The sequence below is a fragment of the Trachurus japonicus genome, chromosome 6 (assembly GCF_045865225.1).
Source record: "Trachurus japonicus isolate A0001 chromosome 6, Traja_1.0".
Classification (NCBI taxonomy): Eukaryota; Metazoa; Chordata; class Actinopteri; order Carangiformes; family Carangidae; genus Trachurus; species Trachurus japonicus.
The window spans coordinates 37,746,991-37,766,887 of NC_140912.1; the positions used below are offsets into that span (position 1 = coordinate 37,746,991).

Here is a 19,897-nt window from a genome sequence, read left to right on the forward strand (position 1 = left end):
TCTCTCCTCCTCTTCTCTCCTCCTCCTCCTCCTCCTCCTCCTCCTCCTCCTCTCTTCTCCTCCTCTTCTCTCCTCCTCCTCTCTCCTCCTCCTCCTCCTCCTCCCCCCCCCCCACCTCCTCCTCCTCCTCCTCCTCTCTCCTCCTCTCTCCTCCTCCTCCTCCTCCTCTCTTCTCCTCCTCTTCTCTCCTCCTCCTCCTCCTCCTCCTCCTCCTCCTCCTCCTCCTCCTCCTCTCTTCTCCTCCTCTTCTCTCCTCCTCCTCCTCTCTCCTCCTCCTCCTCCCCTCCCCCCCCCCTCTTCTCTCCTCCTCCTCCTCCTCCTCCTCCTCCTCTCTCCTCCTCCTCCTCCTCCTCCTCTTCTCTCCTCCTCCTCCTCCTCCTCTCCCCCCCCCCCCCCCCTCCTCCTCCTCCTCCTCCTCCTCTCAGGTCATCTACGACCATGAAGGCGTCTTCATCCACACCAGCAGCGATGAGGACGGCATCGACCAGGACCTGCTGGTGTCGGGGTCGCTGCGGCTCGTCGACAAGGTAACCGCCGATGATGATGATGATGATGATGATGTCACCAGGTGTTGTTGCTAGGTAACCAGGGTCAGTGTTGACACCTGTCCTGTGTGGTCTCTGGTCTCTGTCAGGACGGGGAGATCGTGGTGGAGTACCGGCCTCTGGAGGACGCCGTGGACCCGTCCAACATGCTGTGTGCTGGGAAGGTCGGACACACACACACACACAAACTAATGCTACTGATAAAGGTGTTGGATTCCATCAATGAGACCAACATTTATCTCCTAGAAATACTTTAACCAGCCGGTGGTAAACCTCTAAAAACCTGTGGGTAAGTTAATTAGCGATGGTTTTCTCCCCCGGGATGACGACGGAGGTTGGCCGGCCGAGCAGCTCTGCAGAGCGGATGCTGCCTGGTGGAGCTTCACTTCTCCGAAAAACATCGGAGCAGACTAATAAACAGCCGTCGTTTGGATAAACTGGCCGTAGATTTGGGATCTAAACAGTTACTTTCTCACTTGAAAAAATATTAAAACTTAATAAAATAAAGTTACATAATAACAGCGCTAGAGCGGGAAATAAAACACCGCTACGTCACTATATCGCCACATATCTGATGTTTGTAAAGTTTATAAAACCAATGACTGAACAAACATTACTATTTCTGTGTGCATGTTTTTGTAATTAGTCATGGTTATCATAGATTAGCCGGCTAACGGTTAGCTACCTGTTTAACTTTAATAACTCAGTGACTCAATAAACGCTCCATGAAAAAATATTTTCTCCAGCGGATATCTGAGTTCCAACATGACTGAGCTAACTGGAGTAGTTTCATGTCGTGTCCCACAACGGGAGGGTTTTAACAGCTGACGTCCTGCTGTTAGCTTAGCTACCGCCGTTAGCTTAGCTACCGTTAGCTTAGCTACCGTTAGCTTAGCTGCCGTTAGCTGTCCCTGTCAGCTGAGCCACTGATGCTTTCTAGACACTGTGATTCCCCCAAACTGAATAAATACAACACATAGCAACACAAAACACACACACAGAAATAGTAATGTTTCTTCAATCATTTCAGATTTGTCTAAAAGGTGAAAAATATGACATATAGCTAAACTCTCGTTCGTTACTATTGATCTCATTCACATTACAGCTGGTTTTCTACCAGGAAGTAGAATGTAAACAACAAGGAGATTCGGTCTATACAGTACATACTAATGCAGTATGTCCGATCATGGAAACCTGATAACATAATGCCTGGAATTCATAACTTAAAGGTTCAGTGTGTAATAATTAGCATGGTTTATCTGAATCTACTGTGTGTGTGTGTGTGTGTGTGCTCAGGACTCCAGCTCGGTGGTGCAGTGGGTTCAGTGTCCCGGGGAGAAGACTCAGCAGCAGCAGCAGCTGGAGACGCAGCAGAGCTACGAGACAGAGTGGGACATGATCAACGCCGTGTCCTTCAGGAAGAGACCCTGCAGCAACGGAGACGGTCAGACCCTACACCACTGTGTGTCTGTGTGTGTGTGTGTCTGTGTGTGTTCATGTGACATGTCGACCGTCATAGTGACGTGTTGCAGGAGGAAGTGAGAGTTTGTGTCACATGTTTGACAGGAAGTCCCTGATCAGCAGCAGACAGTATTGATTATTGACTCAGACTCTGAGTCTGGATCAGTTCATTGTAATCGATGACCTGAAGGTCTGAAGGTCCAGGTCTGATCTGAACCTATTGATCTGGTACGGACCGGCTCCAGACTCTGACCTCAGATCAGCTGACGGCTTTGTGTCAGAGTGACGCCTCCTCCTCGTCCATGATCTTTAGCCCCGTTTCCACTATGTGGTACGGTACGGGTCGGTACACTTATTTCAGCGTTTCCACTACCATGGAACCGTACTGGTTACCATGGTTACCCTTCTGGTTGGGGTACCTAGCACACAGGGCCGGTTCCCTTGGGGAGGAGCCGAAGCACTGCGAGCTGGTGATTGGTTGAGCATATGGCGTCATCGTGCAGCGCTACGGATATCTGAAGCACAACAACACAACCGCGCCATTTTAAAAAAAAGTCTGCTAGCAGGGTATCCGCGGGGTCTTGAAAAGTATTAAAAGGTGATAAATCAATTTTGGGAAAATTAAGACCCTTAAAAGTATTAAAAAGTATTTTCACGACTTTATAAAGTCTTAAATTTTGAAGGTATTTTTTCTGAATTAGCTGTCCAAGAGTTTGAGTCCTAAAAAACATTGTAAAAGTGTGAATTTATTCATTTTATTAAAAACCAAAGATGGACCGGTAGCCTACATAAAAAAGAAAAGAAGATTGTTGTTTTTGTTTTTTGAGAGTGGATCAATGGTTTTTTTGATAAACTTTGTCTTTGATTTATTATCCTGTTGTTGATGTTAAGTTAAAAGTGTCACTGATGTAAATGGTCACAGCTTGAAGTGGCGGTGAGGTGTTAAAAAATATTGAGAAGGTCTTGAAAAAGTCTAGGTATTAAAAGGTATTAAAATTAACTTCAAGATTCCTGTATAAACTCTGGCTAGCAACAGAGTATATGGAGCGCTGAGGAGCTGCAGGCTCTGCTCTCTATTGTTGGTGAGGAGCTGTGCAGTGGGAGCTCCATGGCGCTGTGCGGAATGTAGGGCTGGGACGATATGTTTTTCTCCCGATTCGATTCTTCTACAATTTTGCTACGTAAGTCGACGTAGTGACGCTTCAACACGCACTCAACCTACCCCTGAAGGTCCCTGAAGGTCCTCTATACAATGGAAATGCAAAGATGACCCTATCCATACCGTACTGATCCATACTGACAGTGGAAACCAGGCTTTTGGTCAAGTTTGTTCTGAATGAACTGAGTGGAGTAGAACCAGTAGAACCAGTAGACCCAGTAGAACCAGGTCCTGACCTCTCTGTTCCTCTCCAGGTTCTCTGCAGCCCGGTCCGGAGCGTAGCAGCGGCGGTAGCAGCAGCAGCAGCAGCCGCTGGGCGTTCAGCTTCAGCCTAACTGACCTGAGGTCAGTCTCGGTGAGGGAGGAGGGATGGAGCTTCCTGCTGTTCAGACTGAAGGAGTCCCCCCCCTCCTCCCCCCTCTCCCCCCTCTGCCCCCTCCCGCCGCTGCACTTCCACCAGGGCGGCAGCAGAGAGTTCCTGGACAGCCTGAGGAGGTTCGCTCTGCTCAGCGAGTGAGTCACACACACACACACACACACACACACACACAACCCTCCCATTTTCCGTTATTTCAACCATCTGTCCCATCATCTTCCTATAGTTACCGTACTTTCTGGACTCTAAGCCACTACTTTTTCCCTCCGCCCCGGTCTCCCAGCTCTCGTCTGTGCACCGCGACACAAACGTAACGCGCTCCATAACCCGTAATCTGTTGTTCATGATGGTTAAGACTACACAAACACACACGCTGTAACAACGTATATGTTATGTAACGTTTTCCACCGCTCCATTTGTTGATGTTTCACCGGCTTCGTTGTAAACAGATGCACATGGAGGAGAGGAGCGTAACCAGAACAGACTGTCACAGTTCTACTGTCTTTCTGTGTAAATATCTCATGTTACAACATGAAAACCTGACGCTTATATTCAAGTGCGGCCGATATATGTATTTTCTTTTAAAATTTAGCTGGTGCGGATTATACACAGGTGTGCTCTATAGTCCGAAAAGTATCTACCGCATTTCCCCTCCGGCCCAGCAGGGGGCAGTACAGTAGCTGTAGCATCCCAAGTACGCATGAAGATTCACGAGATCTGAGTTACGAAATTCAAAAGTCACAAGAACGAGCATGAACCTTACATTTATAGAAAAGTGTACAAGACACTTAAATGACCCTCAGTCAACCAGTTATAAACTACCAGATGGTTTTCACAGCTCCTACTTCCTGAAACAAGGCGGCCATCTTTATTTCATCATGTCCACCACTATTGGATGAAGTGGTTAATCAGGTGTGATGACTTCAATACAATGGAACACCTGATCAATCCCTTCACAGAAGATGATCATACATATTGATCAGATTTTAGGGTTGAAGTCTCTACGTTATCAGTGACTGTAACTGGACCTGAGGATCAATAAAGTTATAGACGACAACCACTTCACATTTCCTTCTTCAACAACCTAAAACCACAGAGACTCAGGTTACTGTCAGAGCCATTGTGCTGTGTCATGGTGTTGACCTGTGTGTGTGTGTGTGTGTGTGTGTGTGTGTGTGTGTGTGTGTGCAGGTGTCCAGACGATGACACGTGTCTGTTGGTCAGCACGCCCAACAAAGCTCTGTCCCAGTCCTTCGAGAACCTTCTGGACGACAACAACTACGGCCTGGTGAATGTGAGACAGAGTCAAGTGCTAACAGCAATATAGCCTAGATAAAAACAGCATAAAGCATCAACATAGAGTAATAACAAGACAGGGCAATAAGAACAGTTACTGAGATAAGGTAAAACAAATAAAAGCTATTATACTTAAAGATGAAGATAACAGGTCAGGGTGTCAGGGTGAGTTGAAGGCCAGAGGGTTTCAGCTGCTCTGTGTTAGAGAATCGTTTCACTTCCCTATAGATAGTTTGTGTAGTTAATGGTCAACCCCTCTGTGTCATAGTGTCTTTCTGTTAGATTCCTGCTGGGGCAGTTATCTGCCCTACTCTCTCTCTGAGGAACAGGCCAAGGCCATGGTCGCTCTCTGGCGTCTTCAATCTCACTCTCTGGCTGGTTGTGTTTATGCACTATAGCCAATTGGATGTTAAAGGGATACGCCAAAAAATGTTTTCGTGTCTTGCCTCACTCCCGAGTCCATGACCAGCAGATAGACACCATCCTTTCCACTGTGCGTGCAGTAACAAGGGAGATAGAGCCGTATCGCCCGTAATTAGCTTAGCTCAAACACTGGAAGTGTATGGGTAGTGTTAGCCTGCCTCCACCTAAAGTCGCTAATTAGCTTAGCTCAAACACTGGAAGTGTATGGGTAGTGTTAGCCTGCCTCCACCTAAAGTCGTTAATTAGCTTAGCTCAAACACTGGAAGTGTATGGGTAGTGTTAGCCTGCCTCCACCTAAAGTCGCTAATTAGCTTAGCTCAAACACTGGAAGTGTATGGGTAGTGTTAGCCTGCCTCCACCTAAAGTCACTAATTAGCTTAGCTCAAACACTGGAAGTGTATGGGTAGTGTTAGCTCCACCTAAAGTCACTAATTAGCTTAGCTCAAACACTGTAAGTGTATGGATAGTGTTAGCCTGCCTCCACCTAAAGTCGCTAATTAGCTTAGCTCAAACACTGGAAGTGTATAGGTAGTGTTAGCCTGTCTCCACCTAAAGTCGCTAATTAGCTTAGCTCAAACACTGGAAGTGTATGGACAGTGTTAGCCTGCCTCCACCTAAAGTCGCTAATTAGCTTAGCTCAAACACTGGAAGTGTATGGGTAGTGTTAGCCTGCCTCCTACCTAAAGTCGCTAATTAGCTTAGCTCAAACACTGGAGGTGTATAGGTAGTGTTAGCCTGCCTCCAACTAAAGTCGTTAATTAGCTTAGCTCAAACACTGGAAGTGTATGGGTAGTGTTAGCCTGCCTCCACCTAAAGTCGCTAATTAGCTTAGCTCAAACACTGGAAGTGTATGGGTAGTGTTAGCCTGCCTCCACCTAAAGTCGTTAATTAGCTTAGCTCAAACACTGGAAGTGTATGGGTAGTGTTAGCCTGCCTCCACCTAAAGTCGCTAATTAGCTTAGCTCAAACACTGGAAGTGTATGGACAGTGTTAGCCTGCCTCCACCTAAAGTCGCTAATTAGCTTAGCTCAAACACTGGAAGTGTATGGGTAGTGTTAGCCTGCCTCCTACCTAAAGTCGCTAATTAGCTTAGCTCAAACACTGGAGGTGTATAGGTAGTGTTAGCCTGCCTCCTACCTAAAGTCGCTAATTAGCTTAGCTCAAACACTGGAAGTGTATAGGTAGTGTTAGCCTGCCTCCAACTAAAGTCGTTAATTAGCTTAGCTCAAACACTGGAAGTGTATGGGTAGTGTTAGCCTGCCTCCACCTAAAGTCGCTAATTAGCTTAGCTCAAACACTGGAAGTGTATGGGTAGTGTTAGCCTGCCTCCACCTAAAGTCGTTAATTATCTTAGCTCAAACACTGGAAGTGTATGGGTAGTGTTAGCCTGCCTCCACCTAAAGTCGCTAATTAGCTTAGCTCAAACACTGGAAGTGTATAGGTAGTGTTAGCCTGCCTCCACCTAAAGTCACTAATTAGCTTAGCTCAAACACTGGAAGTGTATGGGTAGTGTTAGCTCCACCTAAAGTCACTAATTAGCTTAGCTTAAACACTGGAAGTGTATGGATAGTGTTAGCCTGCCTCCACCTAAAGTCGCTAATTTGCTTAGCTCAAACACTGGAAGTGTATAGGTAGTGTTAGCCTGCCTCCACCTAAAGTCGCTAATTAGCTTAGCTCAAACACTGGAAGTGTATAGGTAGTGTTAGCCTGTCTCCACCTAAAGTCGCTAATTAGCTTAGCTCAAACACTGGAAGTGTATGGATAGTGTTAGCCTGCCTTCACCTAAAGTCGCTAATTAGCTTAGCTCAAACACTGGAAGTGTATGGGTAGTGTTAGCCTGCCTCCTACCTAAAGTCGCTAATTAGCTTAGCTCAAACACTGGAGGTGTATGGGTAGTGTTAGCCTGCCTCCTACCCGAGCTGAAATCAGTTTCATTTTGGTTTCATTTTAGCTCTAAACTCTGTAAATATTTCACTTTATCCACATTTCAACATGTTTAGGGGAGAAAGTAGCCGTTTAGATCAGCAGTGTGTCGTTAATTTGTCTAAATGACGGCGTCTCCTGTGTCTCCAGCAGAAGTTCAAGAAGGACCCGTACGTGACGACGCTCGGCGGCTTCTCTAAAGTCACCAACTACATCTACGACGCGTTCCGCGGGACGGAGGAGCAGCACCAGCGCCCCCCGGAGGAGGTGGCCGACCTGCTGGGGGAGCTCATCCCCGGCCTGGAGATCAACCAGCAGGAGGAGCCGGGCTTCGAGGTCATCACCCGGGTGAGGAGGGGGAGGAAACATATTAACAAACTGACGGTGCAGTGCATTATGGGATTTAGACGTGTCAAACAAAGATGGCGAACTCAACATGAAAAGACAAACCAGACAGATAGTTCAACATTTTGTCAAATTGGCCCATTGCCATAATCCCTATAGTCATAGCAGTAGGTTCGTTACCTTTAATTGTTGGTGCAAGCTCATCAATCAAACTCATCAAATACACAATCCAACAACTCCACAACGCTCTGGTGGACAAGTTGTGAGCTGCACATTCACCACGCTATGAGATAATAACACAACGTTACCACACAGAGTTGTTTTAGAGGGAAATTCATGCAAAACCACTGATGCACGTTGCCTTCAGGGACAGTTTTTCATCAACAGTCTCTGTATTTCCCTCTAAAACAACTCTGTGTGGTAACGTTGTGTTATTATCTCATAGCGTGGTGAATGTGCAGCTCACAACTTGTCCACCAGAGCGTTGTGGAGTTGTTGGATTGTGTATTTGATGAGTTTGATGAGGGAAACCAACAAAGAAATCCCATAATGAGCCTCCGTAGCGTAGCTCTGAGCAGCTCACGGCTCTGCTCCGCCGTTCTAAAAACAGCTTGCACCGACAATTAAAGGTAACGAACCTACTGCTGCTATGACTATAGGGATTATGGCAATGGACCAATTTGACTAAATGTTGAACTATCCCTTTAAACTATTCATCAGACATGTGACTCACTTTGTCCTATGTCTCTCTCTGTCTCTCTCTGTCCTCGTGTCCTCGTGTCCTCGTGTCTTCGTGTCCTCGTGTCTTCGTGTCTTCGTGTCTTCGTGTCTTCGTGTCCTCAGATGGACCTGGGGTCTCGTCCCGAGGTGATGAGGACGGAGCCTCTGACTGCGGAGGACTGGACCAGACACCAGGACCCGGAGGGGAGGATGACCCAGATCCCTCAGCTCAAACGACTCATCTTCAAAGGGGCACGTGGACTCATGCACCTCTGCATCACTGTCATTAGTTGCGTTTCCATCCACCTTTTTTTATTCGCATTTTCAAAATTCAAAATTGCGAATAAATACTTGGATGGAAACGCCAGAAATTCGAAAAAAGGCAGTAAATGTGCATAAAAGTTTTTACGCTTGGAGGGGGGGGATTTGTCAGCGTATCGATAAAAGGAAAATGCGACTTTTTGTGATGGAAACAGATGATGTGAATTGAGGCAGAGTTTGTGGGTGAAGCTGCTGGACTTCACCCAGCGACGCCCCGGTGTCCCAGCTCTCCTCTCTGCACCGCAACACAAACGCTCCGTAACCAGTAATCTGTTGTTTATAACGGTTAAGACGACACAAACACACACCGTAACATCGTATATGTTATGTAACGTTCTCCACCGCTACATTAAGTGATGTTTCACCGGCTTTGTTGTCAACAGATGCACATGGGTGAGAGGAGCGTAACCACAACAGACTGTCACAGTTCCCTACTGTCTTTCTGTGTAAATATCTCATGTTACAACATGAAAACCTGCAGCTTATATTCAAGTGCAGCCTAGATATGTATTTTCTTTTAACGTTTAGCTGGTGGGGATTATACTCAATGTGCGTCTAGTCCGGAAAGTACGTAAATTGTCCATGATGTTGAGTGTCAGCTGAGTGTCAACTGTTGTCATGGATACATTCATGCTCTCTTCTGACGTAATCTCACGGCGCACCACTCCTCCTCTCCCAATAATCGCAAAACAATAATGAATGGAAACGGTCATAAATTCATTTGCTTTTTACGCTTAAAATCCGCTCTTAAATTCGATACATTTGGATGGAAACCCAGTTACTGTCACTTCACTTCCTGTTGTCACGGAGACGACCATGTGCTGACCATGTGACCTCTGTCCCCTCAGGGTCTGTGTCACGCGGTGAGGAAGGAGGCCTGGAAGTTCCTGCTGGGATACTTCCCCTGGGACAGTTCACTGGAGGAGAGGAAGACTCTGCAGAGGAGCAAGACGTACGTTACCACGGTTACTGACTGGTCTTCTGTTATTGACCTATGGCTAAGCCGCGCCCCCAAACGCAATGAGCCAATCACAGTGCTCATAGCTAGCCCATACACTCAGACATTCTCTGCTTCCACCTCCATTGAAATGCATTGCAGTTAGTCAGTTTTCATTGGTTTTTATATGTTTTTTCTTGACATTTTAAGTTTAAAATGGTCAAACGGTGTTCATGGGGTACATGCAACTCTGACACTAGGTATCCTGAGAGGCCACGGGGGGATTTTTTTAACCCTTTCCCAAGCCACATCTCAACCGAGAGAAGTGTCTGCTCTGGATAAAGTTATGCAGTAGACCACAACACCAACTAAACCTGGATAAACTGAACAAGGATGTCTACATCTGTTCTACGTTAAGTCAACAACGTATTTGAGGCAACATATTGTCAGAGATGTTTAGATGTTAGCCAGTATCACAACTAAGCATAAAGTCCGCTAGCTTAATGCTAACGTATAATGTAAAACTCCATAGACAGGCTAACAGAAATTAGCCCGTCGCTATCGCCGTTTCGCGGCAACCGACAGCCATAGCAGTAAAGCTAAGTGAAGTTTTGGTGACTTCAACATGATATTTAATCTTTCTGCCTCCTGTGAAATGTATCCTACTGTGACAGCTGTTGCCATAGCAACTGTGACCGAATGTTGACTGTTTGTCCGAGTGAGTGGAGGGGGCGGGGCTTCGCCAGAGGTCAATTGATCAAGTAGAGATGATGATGATGATGATGGTGATGATGATGATGATGATGATGATGACGGTGTGTCTCCATGGTGACAGCGATGAATACTTCAGGATGAAGCTGCAGTGGAAGTCTGTGAGTGAGGAGCAGGAGAGGAGGAACTCCAGACTCAGAGACTACAGGAGTCTGATAGGTGAGACTCTCACAGCAGCAGCCAATCAGCAGCAGCCAATCAGCAGCAGCCAATCAGCAGCAGCCTGGACCCTGATTGGTTCCTGCTGTGACCTTTGACCTTTGACCTCCTGGTTCCGTCTGTCCACAGAGAAGGACGTGAACAGAACGGACAGAACCAACAGGTTCTACGAGGGCATCGACAACCCGGGTCTGGTTCTGCTCCACGACATCCTGATGACCTACTGCATGTTCGACTTCGACCTGGGTGAGAGGCCACAACCGAGTCCACAACCTCCACATCCACATCTGAGTCCAGCTCCAAGTCCAGCTCAATTAGACAATTAGATTAGAAATACTTTATTAAATCCCTGAGGGGAAATTTAAAATGTCACAGAGCAGCAGCAAGACAACACAGACAACAACACAGATCACAAACACTGCGTAAAAATACATGAAGACATAAAAACACATAGTGTATTAAAACCCAGAATAAAAAAGAAATAAATATATGAATAAGAGATGCGTGTAGAAGGTTAAGAAGTTAAAGAAGTGCTGGGTCCAGGATGTTTATGGTGACTGCATTAATGAATCAGATTGAGGAGTTGTACAGCTGTATTGCAGTGGGTATGAATGAATGTTTATATGGCTCTCTTCTGTATCTGTGACTGAAAGTGCTGTTAAGACTGTCCAGTGTTTCATGGAGGGGAGGGGTGGTGTTGTCAGTGATCCTGAGTACGTTTGTTCAGACTCTGTTGTCAGTGATTTCCTCCAGGGTGCTCAGCTTCACCCCCACAACAGACTGACTGGGCCTTCTTCTTTATCAGCCTGTTAAGCTTGTTTGCATCCCTTTTCTTTATGCCCACACCACAGCAAAAAAGAGGGAACTGGCTACAACAGTCTGATAAAGATCCAAGTCTAGACCTGAGTCTATAGACCTGAGTCCAGACCCGAGGATCAAAGTGCTGAGTCATGTGTGTAAAGCTGCTGTGTGGTCTCCTAGGTTACGTCCAGGGGATGAGCGACCTGCTGTCACCGATCCTCTTCGTCATGGAGAACGAGGTCGACGCCTTCTGGTGTTTTGTCTCCTTCATGGACCAGATGGTGAGTGAAGTCCAGGTGGACCAGGAAGTCTCGACCTCTTTTCCACCAAACTGGTTCCAGTTCTAGTTCGGTGCTTAACCGGTTCAACTCTGGTTCCTCCAAAGAACCACTTTGCTTTTCCACTGGTCAGGAGCCAAGTCAGAGCCACATCCCCATCAGGAGCTGCTCCGTCTCTGCTGCTGCTACTGTTAGAAACCCGGTCCGACCTGCGGGTGTTGAACACCGGACCCGACGTAGAAGCAGACTAGGCTTTTAATTAACGATAACACTAAACCCAGCTGAAAAAAAGAAGGAAAAAGCAGCCGTCTTCGCCGTCTTCGCCGTAATCGCTGCGACCGGGCAACTACGTTTTTTTTTTTTTTTAGAACTTAATTTTTATTTATTTTGACAACATGACATTCATTTCCCTTTATGTACTTTTTTTTTTTTTTTTAAAGCAGCGCAACAAAACAACAAATAAAACATAAAATCAATTACACACATCCAAAGTGAGAGAAAAAGAAAAAAAAAAAAGTAAAGGAAGATAAATTATGGAATATAATACAAAGAATGGCAATATTGTTAATAATAATTTAAAGGAATTCATAAATAAAATGGGCAACTACGTTTTGACGGCGATATGTTTTGATCTGAGCGTTAGCTGTTGTTAGCCACGTAGCTCAGCTAGTTAGCTGCTGTTAGCCACCGCCTGTAGCTCAGCTAGTTAGCTGCTGTTAGCCACCGCCTGTAGCTCAGCTAGTTAGCTGCTGTTAGCCACCGCCTGTAGCTCAGCTAGTTAGCTTCAACTGTGTTTACATCGATAAACAAACTTAATACGTAGTGAAAACGTGTCTGTATATCTTAGCGCTGGTCTTGTTACTAAGGTAACCCCGCTGCCAGCCCCTGGAGGAACCGGTTCTCAGCTCTGGCCCAGCAAGAAGTTGGTGCTGGTCAGGAACCAGTTTTAAAGGGATAGTTCAACCAAAATTGAAATTTCCCTCATGATCTCCTCCCCCTCATGTGGACTAAGGGCTGGGAGAAGTTTCAGAGTCCTCCGTGGCTTCTCTGAGTTACAGGGGGTCTCGGCGTAGCAGTGCATGTCCATATGACGGTTGCAAATGGATACCAACTGTCTTCGTAACAAAAAGACACACCAAAAAACATCCAAATACCTCCATGCTGCTCGTATGTAATGTCCCTCTTGTATTGAAGCCCCGAAAAAAATTAAATAAGTCTATATTTCAAGCTTGTTTGTAGCGGAAGCTTCTCAAAGCTCCTCTTCCCAGTTCGTCCAAAGTTGACGAACCGGGAAGAGGAGCTTTGGTAGAAAAGAGGTCTCTGAGAGCTCACCTGTAGCTCACCTGTACCTGTGTTTCCTGTGTTTCCTCCTCAGCACCAGAACTTCGAGGAGCAGATGCAGGGCATGAAGACTCAGCTGATCCAGCTCAGCACTCTGCTGCGGCTGCTGGACTTGACCTTCTGGAACTACCTCGGTAAGGGAGTGGGCGGGGCCTGGTGGCCGCTACGTTGTGACATCACAAAGTTCTCAGTATTAATGTACGGTGTGTGTTTCTGTGTGTGTGTGTGTGTGTTTCTGTGTGTGTGTGTGTGTTGCAGAGGCCCAGGACTCGGGGTACCTGTACTTCTGCTTCCGCTGGCTGCTGATCAGGTTCAAGAGGGAGCTCAGTTTCCCGGACGTTCTGCGGCTCTGGGAGGTCGGTGACTCTCAACACTCACTCTGACTCTTCATTCATCTACCTGTGTGTGTGTGAGAGTGTGTGTGTGTGTGAGAGTGTGTGTGAGAGTGTGTGTGTGAGCAGTGGTCATCGCAGTTTCTGTCTTGCCACAAAGAAATGGCTCCTTAGCCATCAAAGTTGCCAACACTAGATGGAGCTGTCAGGCTCTCTGCCTGACTCATTGGGCTGTTTCTCTTTGTCGTTAGCACTTCTTGTCTCTGTTATTCATCTGATATCCACAGATACACCTGTCACATCACCATAGCTGGTAACTTTTTATTTTTTGTAACTGAGAATTACCATCGTTGGTATTACGTCTGCCACTGTTGCAGCTCTTATGTTTTATCTTCATTATTACCATATTTATTTATTATTATCATTACTATGAATAATCATGCTGCTATGAGCACTTTGCACTTTGCCTACCTCATACATGTTTCTGTATTGTCTAATGTGTTGTCTATTGTCTAATTGTGTCTTTTTATCCCTCACCTTCGTATAGTAGCGTGTGGTCTGTGTAATTCTGTGTATTTTATCACTTTTATGTTATGTGTAGGGACTACAGATGGAAATTAGCTGTGAGCTAATCCTGCAAATGATTAATGTAATTGCACACTGTCCCTTATTAAACTAAACTAAACTAAACTTCCTGCCCCCCCCCCCCAGGTGATGTGGACCGGTCTGCCCTGCCAGAACTTCCACCTGCTGGTCTGCTGCGCCATCCTGGACTCGGAGAAGCAGAAGATCATGGAGGAGAACTACGGCTTCAACGAGATCCTCAAGGTAAAGACTTAGAGACTCACCTGAGGCCTGAGGAGGTGTGACACAGGTCAGTGTGGTCCAGCAGGGGGCAGCGCTCACCTGCTGCTGCTGGCGGCTCTAACAGGCCAGTCATCTTATGGAAAAAGGTTGAACAAACTGCAACAGAAGCAAACTCAACTGGTTTTGTATCCTCAACATGTCCTGAGTGAGGGAAAAAAGCCCAGAAGAATCCCATTAGGGGAAAGTTTAGAAAAAGACCCAAATATAACCCATTATACGCCTATTCATTATTTTTCTTATGTGAATAGGGTAACATTTTTAACCTTTAGATATCTCCATGAAAATTACTGAGTTGATTACTTACATTAAGACTAACAAAAAATGTATTGCAAGTTTTTTTGACGTGTTTTTAGCCTCTTTGAGAGTTTTTTTAAACAACTTTTTTGTGGGAAAGCAATTTTAATCAAAAAACAGTCATAGCAGAACATTTTTACACATGTTAAAATGCCTCTTTAGGGGAACTGTAAAGGTCAGCGGTTAGTGTGTTGGTTTCTCTTCTACTGTTGGAGAAACTACAGAACATGACTCGGCAGCTGAAACTGAACTTTTTATTTGTCTGTTTTTATTTCTCAGCACATCAACGAGCTCTCGATGAAACTGGACGTTGAGGAGATTCTGATGAAAGCCGAGGGGATCTGTCTGCAGATCAGGAACTGTAAGGTGAGACTCACCTGGACTCTGTGTGGGCGGGGCCTCAGCTCTCAGGTGAAACTCACCTGGGTTGTGTCCTAAACCCCTCCCTACTCACTATCTAGTGACTGAGTCTATCCCACAATTCACTGCGAAATGTAGTGAACATCCGATGGTCACTAACCAGAGCAAGATATCCCATCATGCATTGTGGTCACGGATGGCCGTTACCACAGCGACCCAGAGTGACCGGTGTAGCTACCAAATAAATGCAGTAGTGACCGGTGTAGCTACCAAATAAATGCAGTAGTGACCGGTGTAGCTACCAAATAAATGAAGTAGTGACCGGTGTAGCTACCAAATAAATGAAGTAGTGACCGGTGTAGCTACCAAATAAATGCAGTAGTGACCGGTGTAGCTACCAAATAAATGAAGTAGTGACCGGTGTAGCTACCAAATAAATGTGTTGCAGCTTCCACAGACTCCCACAACAAACGTCGGAGCAAATTTCCTAACAAGCGTTATAAACTGACCACAGACTCTGGATATCGATGCTAATTTCTGTTAGCCCGTCTATGAGATTTTACATTATACGTTAGCATTAAGCTAGCGGACTTTATAGTATGCTTAGTTGTGACACTGGCTATGTGTGTTTTGAACGTTGTTTCAAACTATGTGGGTTTGATTGAACATCTTTGATGCTTAAAAGATATATATTACCACTTAATATATTGCTTTACTCCTCTTTTTATGTTGGTACATCCGTAGGTCTGTGCTACGTCATTAACTGTGCGGCGGAGTAGTGTCCGAAAGTGTTTTTTTATTTGACCAGTGAGTCACTATATAGTCACTATATTGAATTCACTATATAGTACATACATATACAATACATATTTATTTATATAGCACATTTAAAAATACAACCCAGGTTGTCCAAAGTGCTGTACAATAAACACACAAGCAAAACTAGTGGCAATACAACTAGATGGAACAGGTAATGTAGCTACAATAAAAGCATGCAATAAAACAATAGAACAAGAGTGGAGACATATAAAACTAAAATGCCAAGGAAAAGAGATGAGTTTTTAAAAGAGATTTAAAGTGCTCGAGTGTTTGTGCAGTCCTAATATGCAGAGGTAGGCTGTTCCACAATGTCGGGGCCACCACAGAGAATGCTTTGTCTCCTCTCGTTTTTAGTTTTGCTCTCGGTGTGGTTAAGAGCAGCTGATTAGCAGACCTCAGTGCTCGGGGGCCATGGTGAAGAACAAGAAGGTCAGACAGGTAGGGCGGTGCCAGGCCATTCAGGCAATAAAAACAAGTTAAAAAACTAGTAAAATTTTAAAATTAATTCTAGAAGAGACAGGAGTGAGTAGGGAGGAGGGAATGAGGGAGGGGTTTAGGACACAACCCAGGACTCTGTGGGCGTGGCCTGATGTTGATGTTGATGTTTCTCTCCCTCAGGAGGTTCCCGAGTCCGTCAGCAGCGTCCTGGGCTTCCGCTCCGAGGTCTCCGGCCTCGACCCCACAGACCCTGGACCTCGACCCGGTCCCGGTCCGAGTCCCGGTCCCGGTCCCAGACCCCCCCAGCGCCACGACGCCTCCTCCTGCTCCAACGGCCACGGACACTTGAGAGAAACCAGCTCTCACCACAACGGCTGCAAAGTTGCCTTCATATCATAGTGGACAAGGAGACGACACAGAGACTGACTCCAGGTCAGCGGGACGACGGCGGCGCCCGCGGAGCGTCGCCGCCTCGCCGCCGCCTCCCCGCCCCCAAGAAAAAAAAAACAGAGGAGGAGGAGGAGGAGGAGGAGAGAATGTAAAAAGGATTTAAGATTATTCAGAATCTTATTTTTGTAATTTCTTGTACCTTATTGTCTCTTTGACTCAGAAAGTCATTCCCTCTCTCCTGGCGTCTCTAAAGTCCATTCAGACTGGACCAAGGGGGCGGAGCCTCAGTCACCTCTGAGGGGGCGGAGCCTCAGTCTCTGCAGGGGGCGGAGCCTCGTTTAACTTAACGGACCAGTTAAATCATAGGAGCAGAGCCTCATCAGTCGAGTAGGGTGAAGCTGCAGTACCGACAGGGCCGTTGTGTAGGGGAGAAAGGTGATGATAACTCTAGGGGCCCAGCGCCCAGTGGGGCCCATAAAAAACCCCAGTAGTCTAATCTTTGTATGACTGATTTATTCTGCGTAAGACCCTGACTAATACTCATAGTACACTGTAAAAACTCTACATCTTTCCAAGAATATTTGTCTTATTTCTTGTCCAAATGTCTCATTTCTAGTCAAAACTAATCTCTTTCCACTTAAAATAAGACTCATTACCTAAAAATTAACTTGTTTTTAGATCATTTTCACTTAAATTCACAATAAATAGAAAAATCTGCCAGTGAAAGTAAGTTTTTTTGTGCTTGTAAAAAGGAAGAAAAACTTCCAAGTGAAAATCTGCTTGAAAGAAGTAAAAAGTGTCTAAAAACAAGTTACTTTTTAATGTGATGAGTCTTATTTTAAGTAGAATGAGATTTGTTTTGACTAGAAATAAGACAAATATTCTTGGAAAGATTTTGAATTTTTGCTGTGAAAGCAGTGACCGTTTCCATAGTAACACAGCAACTTCCGAACGTTGGGGGTGGTGTCGGGGCGCTGTGACGTAAATCGAACGGTCCTAGACCTGCGGTTACTACGGTTACTGCAGCTTTACACTATCGCATCAGTCTGGTTCACGGCTTCAGTCCGGTCTGAATGAGCTTTAGAGCGGCGGCGGCGGCGGCGGCTTCGGGCTGTGACGGCGCCATCATGTCGAGGTTGAACATGACTCCGCCCACTCCGTCACAGGCCGAGTCGCCGTGGCAACGCCCACAACTCACCTCCTCTCAGTATTAACCCTTGACGTGCGCTGCGCTGGAGAGATTGTAACGTGGACAGTTGGACGTTGGACGTTGGCGTGATGATGGAGAGATGTTGTTGTGTGTTTTTTATATGAAGCAGGTCGGGAGTCGACTGGCGGCAGCACTGCGGCATTCTGGGAAATAATCAGGTTCTTATCAGGAGAGAAATGAGCAGATTTCTAAGTTGTGATGGAAACAGCAGATGATTAAATTAAAGCTTTCACTTTGTTTTCTTAACAACAAACTCTCTGGGTTTTATTCTGAAAAGACAAACGTCATCATATCATATCTGGTTGTCGTGGCAACGCCTGCGGTTGCCTTGGTAACGGTAGGTGTGGCTGAAACGCAGCCAAACAAATATTTAATAATCACAGCCTCCATCTGATGTGACACACACACACACACCAAGAATGAATGTGTGTGTGTGTCACACTGTTTTTCCAAAGAAAAGACTTAATCTGGCTTTTATTGTGAAACAGCAGCAGGAAGTGTTGTAACTGTAACAGTGAACTGGCACTCAGTTACTCAGTCCACTGTTGATAAAGGAGCTGATATCAGCAGGATGGATGGAGATAGATAGATAGACAGACAGACGGACAGACGGACGGACGGACGGACGGACGGACGGACGGACGGACGGACGGACGGACAGACAGACAGACAGACAGACATAGACTTTATTGATCCGTAGCTGGGAAATTACAGTGCAGCAGCAGCATTACACACAGTGACAACACAGGGAATAAAAAGAACAACCTACAACCTATACATTATTAAGTAGCAATATAAAATGTAATAAATAATAATAAAAAAAACAGTTAAAGCAGAAGTAAGCGATCCGGTGGTTTTGGCTAATGCTGCGTTCCAGGCAGGCTTTTGAAACCGTAAATTACAGCTTCAAGTCAGGACTTACGACTTTGTAGCGTTCCAGGCAACCCACTCGTGTTTTTCCGACCTGTTTTACCGGTGAAAGTCACTATAACGGCCACTCGTAACTTCTGACCCGTGAACTCGTACCAGATCCAACTGGTACCACTTCACAGGTCGGAAAAATACGAGTTACGGGTTGCCTTGAACGCACCATAACAGTCCTCGTCCCTACGTCACCACATTCAGGCGCATCCCTTGGCTGCACACACAGAGAGGACTGCCCCTTTATGCCGTTCTCTCTCCTCATTGGATAAAGGTTGTAGGATACAAGGAAAGTTTTCTCCTGGGCTCAGAGCAGAGCAGAGTGACTGACAGACCCGTGTTTCAGTCCAAACACTCTATAGAAGTGATTGCTGTCGGAAGATACAACTATTTAAGACTTAGATTAACACAAACATTCACCTGACTTCTGCTTTAACTAAACTTGAGTCAGACTACAGAGTTAGCTGCTGCTGCTGCTGCTGTTGCTAACAACAGGAACAGAGGCTAAGATAATAAAATGTTGTGATGCTCTGAGAAAATACTTCTGGACATGAATATGGAAAATGTATTAGAATTAAACCTACAGGTCAGATTCATTTATTAACTCTAGTTTTCCTCTGTTTGTCGGAGCTTCAGACGCTGCTCATGTTCTGTGTTCCATATTAAGTCTCTTCCGAGTTTTATTTTGAAAGTTCAGTGAATTCAGGTTTCAGTTTCAGTTTCAGTTTAGTTTATTTGAAAGGGACAATGCACATTAACAAAACATTGTATAAAAAGCACACATGTAAATGCACTCGAATTAGCTTAAAAAGCTAGTTTTCATGGATTGGCCCTTTGCCAGTTTGTACAAGGCGACCTTTAAAAAGAACAACAATGGAATAAAATATTGTACCACATAGGGTAGAACACAAACACATACTAACAACGAGAGTCACAGCTTTAGGATCCAACCTGAAGCACAGACAACATGAAGCCTGAACTAATACAGGAGATAATGACACGATTAACATCACACACAAAAGCTCTCTCAGGCACTCACACACACACACACACACACACGCACCTCTGTAACAGGTGTCGTGTGAAAACAGGAACAGGAAGTAAAACACAAGAACAACAACAGAGAACTACAACATTTCCTCTGGGGAAATTTTGAATGGGCCACGGGAGCTACTGCGGGTTTTGCCATCTCTGTCAACATGGGAATCAAACCCACGATCTTAAGGTCAAGACAGAGCTGATCAGACAGACACATGATCATCTTTCTATAAGCACTGATATGGAGGAGCTGTAACCACATTAGGTTAAGTGTGTGTGTGTGTGTGTGTGTGTGTGTGTGTGTGTGTGTGTGTGTGTGTGTGTGTGTGTGTGTGTGTGTGTGTGTGTGTGTGTGTGTGTGTGTGTGTGTGT

General features: G+C 45.6%; 1 protein-coding gene across 2 annotated transcripts in view; it reads left to right on the top strand.

The window, feature by feature from the left end:
- The window catches only part of tbc1d15 (TBC1 domain family, member 15), a 23,618-nt gene extending 7,166 nt beyond the window's left edge, over positions 1–16,452 (top strand). The window contains exons 2-17 of one of the 2 annotated variants that reach the window (XM_085780318.1): positions 426–527; positions 635–709; positions 1,842–1,989; positions 3,420–3,678; positions 4,733–4,835; positions 7,334–7,531; positions 8,372–8,500; positions 9,418–9,521; positions 10,342–10,436; positions 10,566–10,682; positions 11,418–11,518; positions 12,891–12,990; positions 13,115–13,212; positions 13,900–14,016; positions 14,629–14,715; positions 16,147–16,452. In XM_085780318.1, coding sequence (XP_085636444.1) covers positions 426–527; positions 635–709; positions 1,842–1,989; positions 3,420–3,678; positions 4,733–4,835; positions 7,334–7,531; positions 8,372–8,500; positions 9,418–9,521; positions 10,342–10,436; positions 10,566–10,682; positions 11,418–11,518; positions 12,891–12,990; positions 13,115–13,212; positions 13,900–14,016; positions 14,629–14,715; positions 16,147–16,365 — 2,052 coding nt within the window. In that variant the 3' untranslated portion in view covers positions 16,366–16,452. The remainder of the gene's footprint in view (positions 1–425; positions 528–634; positions 710–1,841; positions 1,990–3,419; positions 3,679–4,732; positions 4,836–7,333; positions 7,532–8,371; positions 8,501–9,417; positions 9,522–10,341; positions 10,437–10,565; positions 10,683–11,417; positions 11,519–12,890; positions 12,991–13,114; positions 13,213–13,899; positions 14,017–14,628; positions 14,716–16,146) is intronic. The other variant, XM_085780319.1, reaches the window with a different exon arrangement.
- The last annotated feature ends 3,445 nt before the right edge of the window (positions 16,453–19,897 follow it).